Source organism: Aulonocara stuartgranti (assembly GCF_965226115.1).
Source record: "Aulonocara stuartgranti genome assembly, chromosome: 13".
NCBI lineage: Eukaryota > Metazoa > Chordata > Actinopteri > Cichliformes > Cichlidae > Aulonocara > Aulonocara stuartgranti.
The window spans coordinates 10,944,409-10,956,535 of NC_138949.1; the positions used below are offsets into that span (position 1 = coordinate 10,944,409).

Genomic DNA, 12,127 nt, shown 5'->3' on the forward strand with positions numbered 1-12,127 from the left:
CTCTGCCAAACTCAATTCCCTTTCAGCTATAATAAAAGTACTTCTGCTACATGTGCAGCGTACCATTACAGACACTCCCGATTCCTCTCGATCTCTAACAGCACCGTTAATGACCCCTACATTAATAAGCCATTCGCACTGCACTCCCAAAAGGAACAGACTATATGCAACCTGCTGATGGCTTTACAGTATTTGGCCTGGGTCTTGGGTCAGTGATTAGGCTTTCAGACTTTGGCTTTGGCTTCACTGATCCACTGGCAGCGGCTCAGGGATGAGACCCAGCAGCCTTTTCCTATTGTCATAAAGGCCTGCCTTAGTGTTGGATTACTGTAAGCCTAGTTGGCTAGCAGTGACATTTTCATACCATTAAATGACACATAACTCAGTGTCTGACCGGATCACTCTTTGCAGAACAAGCAGGCTTGCATATGCTGGAGATACTAGTGAACAGACACAGTGTAAAGGACATGCGTGTTTTTTAAGCGCAGTTCTAATAATGCCCAAAAAGTGTTTCATAACAGGTGATAGCATGGGGATACCAGTCACACTTTTTAAATGTCAGATCACATTCCCTCTTATATAATATTTATATCATTTATGGCTGAGCGTGTTTTTGCAAATGTGTATTTAGGCAGGAGTTGAGAAGACCTAAAATCTGCTAAGAGTTAATCTTTTAGTTGAATACAGTCGTGTCAAGAGTCTGTTTGGCTCGGTGCAGAGGAGATTACACCAGAGATTATCAAACTACATTTCACAATTCTGCTCCATGCAACATCCCCTGTGTGTGTCTGCATGAGAAGCAGAAAGGCAGACACACTCTCAAGTATTAAAGACATCTGAATCCAAAATAATGCAAACAATCTAAACTTTAATTGTACTTTCCCAAAAATTATGATTAAAAATCATTTAAATTCTAGTGATTTAAGGATTTAAACGCTCAGGATTCCCTCAAACTTACCTAAGGCAGGTTCTCAGGAAACTCAGAGGGCGGCCACACAAAGAGATATCTGCGCATACTATGAGTTAAATGTGATATGGATGCGTGTGTGTGTCCTTACCTCTAGCACCTTCCCTGTGATGAATTGATGGCACGCCTCACACTGAACTCCAAAATGGGTCTGGTAGTCCTTCTCACAGTAGGGGGCGCCATCCCTGTGAGGCGAGAGAGACACACGTGGAAACGCTTGACAGTGAAATATTACATGGAGCGTGAACCCTGTGCAGGCCTAAATTCAAGCAAGCAGCCTATAATCACAGCAGATATGTGCTCCTTACTTGCTGATGTACTCCCCGGTCAGCACTTTGTTGCAGGCCTTACACTTAAAGCAGCCCAGATGCCACTGTTTGTCCAAAGCAAGGAGAGCCTGTCCGTTCTTAATGTCTCGGCCACATCCTGCGCAATCTACGAAAGCAAAATAGGCGTTGTTTAAAAAGAACACACACACAACAAGAACATGAGTTAAAAGTTGAAGGAAGAATCTAATTAATACTTTGTTTGAAGGTTTGTTTAAAATAAAAGCGCAGCCTTTACATACTAGCTGAGGCATCTTGTCACTTCTGATCCAAGACACTAGATGGTGATAGAGTGTAACCAGCAGCGTTCTGACAGCTTCCTACCATCCACTTCTCTCCTATCATGGTTCTAAAAGCTCCATCCATAAGCAAGTAGGATCCCGAGGCTCTAAAAGTGTAAGAGGTTGGTTTCTAAATGAACAATCTTCTTGTCATCTCTTCTTTAATGAATAGAGGATGAAAGGAACGCAGAGCCGACCGCAACCACAGGGGATGATAACTACGTGAGGCATAACAAGGTTGGGATGATGACGTGAGCAGAATCAGCATGCCTTATTTATAGGTGACCTTGTCTAAAAGCTCTCGAAACACCAACAGAGACACCAGTGGGGGATGAGGGAGGGAGAGAGGCAGCTAGAAAGAGCAGGAAGAGGAAGAGAAGGAAGAAAGAGAGGATCCAGAAGAGGAGGGGGGGTTTGAGGGCCACACAATCCAGAGGAAATGCACGGCCATGCATTATTTAGCGAGACCTGTCCTTGGTGTTATACATAAAGGAAAACGGATGGTCTGCACATGAGGCTGGGAGAGGTGGAGGATCTCCCTGAATGCTACAAGTTCTTTGTTTTTACTTCAATTGTAACTAGGTTTTAAGGGAACTCCTGCACTGTGATGTGGAAAAGAACCATTTTTAAACCTGCTTGACCCCTTAGGATTTCGCTTCTGCTTTGCCTTCTGCTCACCTTACATACAAGGTCTTAAATAATCAGGCCCAGTCTTATCTTAAAGACTACATAGCACCATATCACTCCAGTATGCTGCAGGCTTACTTGTGGTTCAGTTGACAGACACCCTCTACTTTTAAGATCAGATTTAAATCTTTCCTTTTTGTAAAAGCTTATAATTAGGGTTGAATCAGGTGACCCTGAACCCTCCCTTAGTTACGCTGAAAAAGGCCTAGACTGCTGAGGGCTTCCCATGATGGTTCTACCAGAGGTTTCTTTCTGCTTAAAGGGAGCTTTTCCTTCCCACTGTCACCAAATTCTTGCTCAGAGCGGGTCGTTTGTTTGTCAGGGTTTTCTGTCTATTATATAGAGTCTTAATATTACAATATAAAGCACCTCAGGGCAACTGTGTTTTGGTGTTACAGTATATAAATAAAACAGAATCAAACTGGCAGTTTGGCATGTAGGGAAATTTACTTTTGTGCCAAAGGTTTGACGATCGCTTGATACCACTTTATCATCTTTATTTATCAAATATGAACCTTCCCGGCAGTATTTTCCCAACGGTACCTGAACCTCTCACTAATTAACCGTTTTTAAAACAATAAATCTTGTTTGTTTAATCATTATGAAAACAAAAGAGTGAAAACTATTGACTAACTAACTTACAGCTATAACTTCATATCAAATACAGTGGAAGGCAAAATATCAGACTAGTAGTTTATTTGGCTTCAATGCCGGAAACAGTTACGTACAAACAGTTCTTTAAACCGAGAATCTCTAGATTCATTAAAAAGAATTTTAATGTTAGAGTGCTTGACCAGAGCAGACCCTACTCATTACACTACACAGCCCTGTGGTATATATTCCCCATGATCCCAGGCTCTGTTGATCCCAGGCACAGCTGTGCGAATATTCTCTTTAAAATTCTCACTAAAAGTTTATTTTTCTTTTATTTATTCATTTTTGTTTGCTTAATCAAAGATGAACACCAGCTTTTTCTTTACTTTTGAGTCTTTTTGATCTGCGGTTCAGCATTACTCTTGAACTTGCTTGGCCTGATTCTAGCAGCACCGACTATCACACAGTTAAACGTCGAGCACATTTAGACAACGAATTATTGAACATGCAGCTTTCCTCACAGCCAAGCTGCAGCAGCACCTGCAAGTCTGGAGCTTAAAGTGTGCAGTTGTGGTGACGTGGCTTTGTAGACGTAACAACAATCCAGCATGCTGCTGATTATCTTGTGCTAACTATATTGGCCTTTAGAGCTTTTCCAGTGTGTCTCTGGGCAATCGCTCACAACTGTTTAAGATATCAAATAAATCGAGAAACACCTTTTTACAGAAGTCATTACTGGTTCATGTAACTTCTCAAGTTAAGAATTGAAATACTTTAAAATTACCATGTGGATAGAAATGACTATAAAGTCTGTGGGTACAAAGTTTATGAGTAAGTAATGAATGACCCAAGGACAGGCACAACTCCACATTTATTATAGATTTTCACATTGAACTGATTTTAAATTAATGCTAATAATGTGTGGGCAAGATGACTGATATGGACCTGAAAATTATTCTTCACAGCCAAAATATTACCACTAAACTGACTGGTCAACAGCTACATTAAATGCCACGTATGAATCAGGTCTGGAGGCTACGATTTTCCAGACTTTTTGTTTCTGTAAAACCAAATAAATTCCAATAATTCACTTTCAGTTCAAGTGTAAAGTCTATCAAACTATCATTGTGTGAAGGTTAATTCCTTTCTGTTTGTGTAACAGACAATGGCTACTCACTGCTGGAGCCCAGGATGTCCTTTGGTCCTGGAGACATGGGCTCGACACAGTATTGACAGAGACAGTCCTTTCCATTAAAGGTCACCCTGTCCCCGGCAGGAAACGGTCGTCTAGAAGCGGGGTGACATCAACAACCAGTCAACAAAGCTGCGCTCCCATGGTAAGTGTAAGAGTTTATTAGCTGTGGCTTGCAGGTTGTTTGACGGTGGTGAAGATGACAGGGCCCAATGATGCGGATGTATGTCAACACTGTCAGCCTGGGGAGCTCATTTAGTCAGATGACGTAGACATGACACACAGCATGCTACTGTAAACTGTCTACTGGAATTACTCCTGCCATGAACTTTGCTTGTCCATGACAATCATTCCACGGAAAATTAAATCGTAGCTAAAATGGAGAGTCACAAGTGAATCCAAGAAAGTAAGACATGAGCAGCATTAAAGAGAAGCACCTGTGTTGATTTTGCTATATTATAGAAGATATATTTTCAACTCAGAATATCATGTAACTGCAATTAGCAACTTTTCATACTTCACATCCCATATTTTATATTTTAGAGCTTATTTTAACACCTTATTGCTGCTTGTTGGTGCTCATTATTATTTTGCAATGCAATCACACTTTTTCTGCAGTCCACACGCCAACCTGGTGAAAGCAGTGAATGTCTTACTTGCAGATGGTGCAGACGAAGCAGGAAGGGTGGTAGGTCTTGCCCAGAGCAGTAACCACTTCTCCCTCAACAAAGTCCCCACAGCCATTGCAGCGGGTACCGTGCATGCGTTGGTAGTCCAGCGTGCACAGATAGTCTCCATTTTTCATGAAGAAGCCCCCCTGGGCAAGGTCACAGCCACATACTATAGGAGACACACAAATTGGCACTCAGTGAGTCAGGTCATTTAATGCTTTAAGGCGTTCAACCATCAAGGCTCACAACTTGTCCATGGCTCAGTGGCTTTCTTAACAACTGCTAGCCTGGAGTGTGTGAAATGGACGATGACGGGAAAATCACTGAAAAACACATATTAATAGCTCTGTGTGTACAATGGGAAGCAGAACGAAAAATCCTCTCATCAGCAGTGTTCACAGCCAGGCTATTAAAAAAAATCTTCTCGCTATGAAACACTGTTGCATTTAGAGTTCACGTCTATCAGTCTGTACTACTCTGGCAAGGCTTTTTTCACTTTAAAGGTTCAATGCAACAACAATTCGGCAATTGTCCAGCCCAGGAAATAGCTGTGATCTGTTTTGGAAGATAACTTGCTCAAAATGTTTGGTACTACACTGATAGCCTACAACAAGCTTCCTTCTATTCAAATGTAACCTTGTCATCTACACAAACATTCAAAACTGACAAGGTAAGAAATAGAAATTCACAAACAACTGAGGTGTTTGTGTGACAAATAAAATATTTTTACTACTCGGAATTTGTATGGCTGAACTTTGTGTTGGCATTAAAACTGACTTAAATAATCATATGTGTGTAATAAAAAAATCTGTGTGTATAAAAACTATCAGTTAAAGTAAGTATTTGTCTTTCATATTTTACTCAGAACATAGTATTCACTTATTAAAGAACATTATTAGATTTTGTTTTAGGAATTCCAATTACACTTTACATTAAACAGAACATCAGTCATTGCAACATAATGAGAGAAGGTTGCACATTTTCATCATCAGCTTGCCCGTACGGAATATTTCAACCCTCCATAATAATCACTCAATCCGTGCAGTTCACCATTTTAGCACCGAAGAGAGAGCCTGCGAATTTAATAGCCCTTCAGAAATGCCAGAGCTAAGAGGGAAAATATTTTGATGTTTGAGATAACTGCACCTAATCATTCTTATGCAATGAGGCACGCTAAATCCTGGGGATGAATGGGAGCGGGTGAGGGAGTGAATCAGATTTAATTGCATTAAGACTCAGACATGATGAGATTAGCTTGTAAACTAAGTGAGTCAATAGGAAAACCAGCAGTGGAGATTTGATGTCCAGCTGCCCTGGCTTTTCAAAAGATACATGCCATTATGTAAAATGCCTTTTTAGAACCTCAGTGAGGTCGACTTATTGAATTGAAATGAAAATAACTGCAATGAAACAGAAACTTTTGTGCATTTAATGAAATTAAAGTGTACAAAAGGAGGCTATTTGGGATCCATCTGCAAAGGCATCTCTGAGTGTCAGAGCTCAGTCAGCCTGAGGATTACTACTAGTGAGGTTGGAGACTGATAAAAGCATACATCCAATTAAAGCAAGGACCAGGACACCGAGTCTTTTGGCTACTAAAGCTGTACTAGTGTCTACTTTGGCAACCTTCTCATTATCCTTATCATGCTTTTATCACTCCTGTGGCATGCACATGTAAAGGACCGAATTAGGCACTAATCTCACCGTTTGCTTGTGTTATTCTAGGCTCTCGATGAAGTAAGCTAACTCTTAGCACTCCAGTCTTGGATTAACTACAAAGGTTTTAGCAGGGCAAGACCTGAGCCGAAGTGAGATGGGTTGGTCAGCTGTGGGTGGCTACATAGTACTCATGCCGGAGTGCTAGAAACCTATCGGTAATAAAGCTTAATGAACAAGGATTTGCACTGTCTCTTGTCATAGTAGACAGGATGGCACTTTAATTGAACAATGCAGGTCTGAGAAGTGAAGACGAGTCATGCCACCATGCATCCGTCCAGTCGGAAGGTCACAGAAAGGACGTTGTGGCATTAAGGGACTTGACTGGTCCTATAGTTCAAACTTTGTATGGACGGGATGCATTCTGGGACAGCAAAGGAAGAAAGAACTGTTTATTTGCACTATCGTGCTTCCTGAGTACAAACAGCGAGGAACATTCTTCATAACAAAACAAAAAAAAAAAATCAAACCAGTTCATTAAGTAGCACAGACTGAATGAAAGGCAGCTAATGTTCTACTATTGTGACAGGATCAAATTAGCAGAGAATTTTAAAACTTCACACTTTGGCTGCCAATTTTCACATAACTCCCACATTTTTCTTCTCCCGTTTAGTCTTAGTGGTATGAAAGATCATTTTTAAATTGTAAACACATGACTTATTTACTAACAACTGGTCTGTATTTTAATATTAAAGGCTTTCTGACATGGAATAAAGGTGAGAGAAATCACATGCAGTAAATACTAGTAAAGATATTTACTCATATATAATCCCCAAAGCAGTTTACCTCTTTACTGGAATTCTTGGTAACACTTTATAATATGGCACAGGAATAACTATGCTATAAATAAATTGAAGTAGTGTGTAGGCAATTTTAATTAATGCATAACTGCATGATTTTAACAAACAATATTTCCTTATTTTCCATCCTAAGTACATTTTTTGGGACACATTAGAGAGTGGATTAATCTTTCATTTTTACATCTTTACTTTGTTACATCTCCATCTTTATTATTCACACCAAGCCAGCTTTTTAAAAATACAATCCTTTTGAAGGTTATGTTTGAAGTGTGGTTGAGGAGAAAAAAAAAGATCATAATCAACATCAAAGGTGTAAAAAAACATTAGCATGTAAAAATGCAAGGTAATAATCTAAGAGAGGAAAATATTGTTTGTTTTTCTGCAGAATTGCTATGAAATTATGTACAAAATACTTCCACTGTACTCAAAATTACTTACAACATAATTTGTGTTTCCTTCTCATGTAAAATACCAGAAGTTATGCAATACTTAAAATTACTACTTAAATTTACTTACAGTATTACTATTTCTTTGTTTCCCGACTTGTTATCCCCATATTCTAGCGTACCTAATTTATTTATTTGTAGGAAAATATAATTTGATTATAATTTCAAATAAAATATGTTGAAAATGTATTTATTGTATACTGTACCTTTACATGTGAAGCACTTGAGGTGAAAGTGCTTGTTCTGCACCCGGAGCACCTCGCCCTTACATGGCTGCCCACACTTGTAGCACTGAATTAGGGGCTTCTCTGTAGAGTGGTGGCGTGTGTCCTGCGCATGAGCCACTGCAAAAGAAAGCAGACACAATATCAACATTACTGCTGAGCTGTAATGCTGATGAGCCACGGGAATTGCTAGACGTGGCAGTCAATACGGTTTTTATGACATCTCTTATAGTCAACAGTTAGTCAACATTAGCATGCTCGGCACAAGGACCTGAATCTGCAACATCTCACAAACACCAGAGCTGAAGAACAAGTGCTCAGAGCCTGTCAGCGTAAAAAGAAAAAGAATGACATTGAGCAGGACAGCGCAACTTTGGGTTCTTGGCCAGAGAGACTCTCTGGAGAACATCAGTCTAAATATAGTCTGTCTCCGTCAGTTGAGGATGGACAGTCAAAATGCTGAGGGGAGCAAGGCTTGGTAAATAGAGCACTAAAAGGGTATTGATAAAGACTGTTTCACTATTGAGTTTAATGTACTTTCATTCTCAAAGGAAAACATAATTTAGAGTTATGGATCATTTACTGTCTCTGGCTAGCTTATCGTCCCAATAATCATTTGACTCTTTTTGACATGTAAGCGCAAATAAAGCTAGAGTCCATCCGGCAATGGGGTCACACTAACTGCAGAACCAGTGACTTCTGAGACAACTCTGCCTGCTGACAGCATCTTTCCTGTTTGTGACATTGTTGCACTGGCAAATCTTTGGACCAACTGGCAGACACATAAACACTGACACAAAACCACCTGCTCCAGTAGATGTCCTCAGGACCACATTTTTGAATGAAAACACAGACACACACGCTTAGACTCACAAAGTAAAAACCAGCCTCTAATAAAACAGAAGAGACGTCACTTTTGCTGTGACTGAGTAACTCATTCTATAAAAGCCATGAATGAATAAAACAATGGTAGGCAGCAAATAACAGTTTTATAAAGGCAGACACATGTCCATGATGTACTGACAGTGTGCACGCATGAGGAGAAAGCGAGAATGTAAAGGAGCGGAGCCACTTTATAAAGGACACGAGTCTTTTAGTGCCGCTTGGAGCTTAATGTTTATGTCAGCATTCTATCGCGCTCAAGATGACAATGTCAGCATTGCTGATGTTATGAAGGTGCATTGCTCACTATGTTAGCAAGCTTAGATTTATTGACTGTTAACGCATTCATATACATTGGTGGTAATTATTATAAATTACTACCAATCACAAACACAAGAAGGTCTTATGCAGTATACACCAAATATTCAAATTTGGATTAATTGAAGATTAACTGAACTAGATTAATTGAAAAAAGACTGTTGGAACTACACTTCATGTCACTCCATTTAATAGTTATTATTAATCTAATGGCTCTCTTCCATAGTTTCCTGTTCCCTCACCTCCATTTGTGGCAGATGGCTGCCTCTCCCAGAGCCTGGTTCTGCCTGAGAGTCTTCCTGTTAAAAGGCCGTTTTTCCTTCTCACTGTCGCCAAGTCTTTAGCTTACAATATAAAACACATTGAGGCGACACAAGTCAGGGCAATCATAGGTAATTCCTATGGGAACCATGAATGTCTAGACCAAGAAAGGCGCCAGTCTATCAAAAAAAGTTGGTTCTGTGGACGTGAAAATTGGGATGGTATCCGAGGATAACCAAACTCAGTGAGGACCATCTTTAAGGCCATGAATGCCTATATCAACATTCAAAGCAATGAAACAAACTGAGAAACAGATTGAGATATTTCAGTCTGAACTAAAGTAGTGCAACCACAGCCTACCTTGGCTATAACATACTTGTTCTTCAGCCTCAGATCTTAATGTACAAACACATTTAGACATCACGTTCTTGGTGTGAGGTATTTTGACCATCGTTAGAATTATATAAGGCTAGGCTATTAATGGCAAGCAGCACCAGCATTATTTTTAGATCCACGATGTATCAGCATATGGCATTCCTCACTTAACACTTTGGGCATCCCTCTTAAAGACAGACGTTAATCTGCCACTATTGCACGGAACGTAAATACCGCTGCAGTGTCGCACTGCACACAGCTTATCAGCTGTTTGAAACCAGCAGATTATTTGACAGTCGGGAGCTTTAGCTGGCAAGGAGGCTTTCGCTTTTCCTTCTTTTGTTACTTCTTTCTGTCTCTTTTTCAAACAAAGACATACCCACACAAATATGCAGAGTCACAGTGAGAACAGACATGAAAGGCTCTTTTCTCTTTCTGCTCTGCAGTAGATCATTAGTCTGCAAGGCTAAAATAAGACACCGCCAAAATAGCGAATACTGAAATAGTATCACGAACAATCGATGGTCTACCAAAGAAAGAGATTACTCTGGACTTCTGATGACTTGCCCTACCTTGTGTCCCATTATTTACGTTTAGACTGGCTTACTAATGTTTAAAGACGGCAGAAAGAGAAGTCCAATTATTTTAAAAGGCATTTCAGCTATTTTTGATTTAAACTTGACTAAACCTTTATTGTGGCAACTCCTAAAAGGAATAACAACAACATAACATTATTCTATTTACATTTTGAAACACAAAGGTACAGAGTAGTTGTGAGATAACAGAAAAAAACGGTGGACTATGAGTGGAGGATCTTTCTCCTTGGTGTTTCTGATGTGATTACACTCAGCAGGACAATGACTCATTTCTGGGCGAACCAGACTACTGTAAGAGTAAACGGAGTCCCAGCAGCTCTGTATGTGACATTGCACCTCGATGGAAAAACAGAGGCCATCTGGGTAACCGCTCTCATGAAAAATATCCAATCCAATAAGTCAGCCTCAGGAACATGCTAGAACAACTTAAAGGCCAATTCCATTTCCTTTTCTTTCTTTCTTTTTGGTCGCATTTACTCGTACCAGTAGCAATAACACTATGCTCATGAAGGAAACTGACAAGATTTAGTAGTATATATCAAACGAGGAGGAAATTTTATATATAATTGTATATTTCTAACGATGGTCTAAATGTTAGCTGATCAGGCCAACTTGTACAAAAACTGACAAATGAAGTAACTACAATGACATAAAACCAAGAGCTAGTTTAATACTTTAACTTAACATTAATCAAATAAAAAATAACTAAATACCTAAGTCAAATATCAAATGAACAAAATAAAAATAAAAACATTTAAAGTTGCTGCATCTCCAAACACCCCCATTAGCACTTCCTCTGTTTGAGAATGCTACATTCCAAGGCCCATCTTTTGTTTATTTGACACATGACCTTAGCTGCCGGAAGCCTGACAAGTGAAATGTGTGTCAAAAACGAAGATAAGAAAATGTGTTCTACAAAGTGCTGGTACATGAGGTTGCTGACTGTGCCAGCACAGCAGGTTACTGGCTTTCTTTTTAGCAATCAAAACAACTTTCATAATGTTGCTATAAAACAAAATAGTAAATCAGCAAGATGTCATGTGATTTTAAAGGCTTAACCTTTAAAACTTGATTCATTATAACTTAAGAAAGGTACAACGAGCTGTAAACACAGAAATGTCATACAAACATCGTTCAAGTTAATATTCAACAATTAGCATACCTGACTACCATAGCATTTTCTGGATAAAGGCCCAGTAGTTAAATTGTAACAAATTAATAGCTTTTTTTTCAATCCCTATCCCAGCTTTATTAAAGGTGCCTTCAAACAAACCCAATATTTCACACACTTTACAATGACTTAAGTCACTGCTAGCACTAGCAAGCTAGCTAATACCACCCAAAGTAGAAAGAAGTTAACTTTAGAGTTACTGAGAATCCCTACCTGAGAGCACCTACCTCTCCAAAATCAAGCTACATTAGCTAGCTAGCCTGTAGCCTGTCTACTAGACCTACACTAAAATGTTCTGAACTCTCAATCAAACTTCAACAAAAAGCCACTTCAGCAAAAAGTGTCTGTACTACTTCGGGTTAATCTGTGTATTGCTGCCTTTTATAGTTGGCATAATGGAGGGTAAAATGGTGCAGTGGATAACACTGACCTCACCAGCTAGCATGACCGCTAGGCTAATTTGTGAGTCTTGCTTAAAGAGTATAGAATAGGCTTGAATGACTGCATGGCAAAAATGTGGCTATGACTGTGGCTTAGACTGTGAATACAACTTTATAAATGCAACTGCAGTACATCATTGAATTTTGACTTATGTTTTTTTATACATCAAGGCTGACAAA

At 39.4% G+C, this 12,127-nt stretch overlaps 1 protein-coding gene across 10 annotated transcripts in view; it reads right to left on the reverse strand.

Annotated features, from left to right (window-relative positions):
- The window catches only part of LOC309719866 (actin-binding LIM protein 1-like), a 41,631-nt gene that overhangs the window by 12,517 nt on the left and 16,987 nt on the right, over nt 1-12,127 (reverse strand). For 8 of the 10 annotated variants that reach the window (XM_082556261.1, XM_082556264.1, XM_082556259.1 and 5 more), the window contains 5 exons: nt 7,887-8,024; nt 4,704-4,887; nt 4,033-4,142; nt 1,276-1,402; nt 1,059-1,152 (listed from right to left, as the gene is read on the reverse strand). In XM_082556261.1, the coding sequence (XP_082412387.1) occupies nt 1,059-1,152; nt 1,276-1,402; nt 4,033-4,142; nt 4,704-4,887; nt 7,887-8,024 (653 nt within the window). Of the gene's footprint in view, nt 1-1,058; nt 1,153-1,275; nt 1,403-4,032; nt 4,143-4,703; nt 4,888-7,886; nt 8,025-9,346; nt 9,432-11,720; nt 11,932-12,127 lie in introns of those variants that run through there. The other 2 variants (XM_082556263.1, XM_082556265.1) reach the window with 2 other exon arrangements.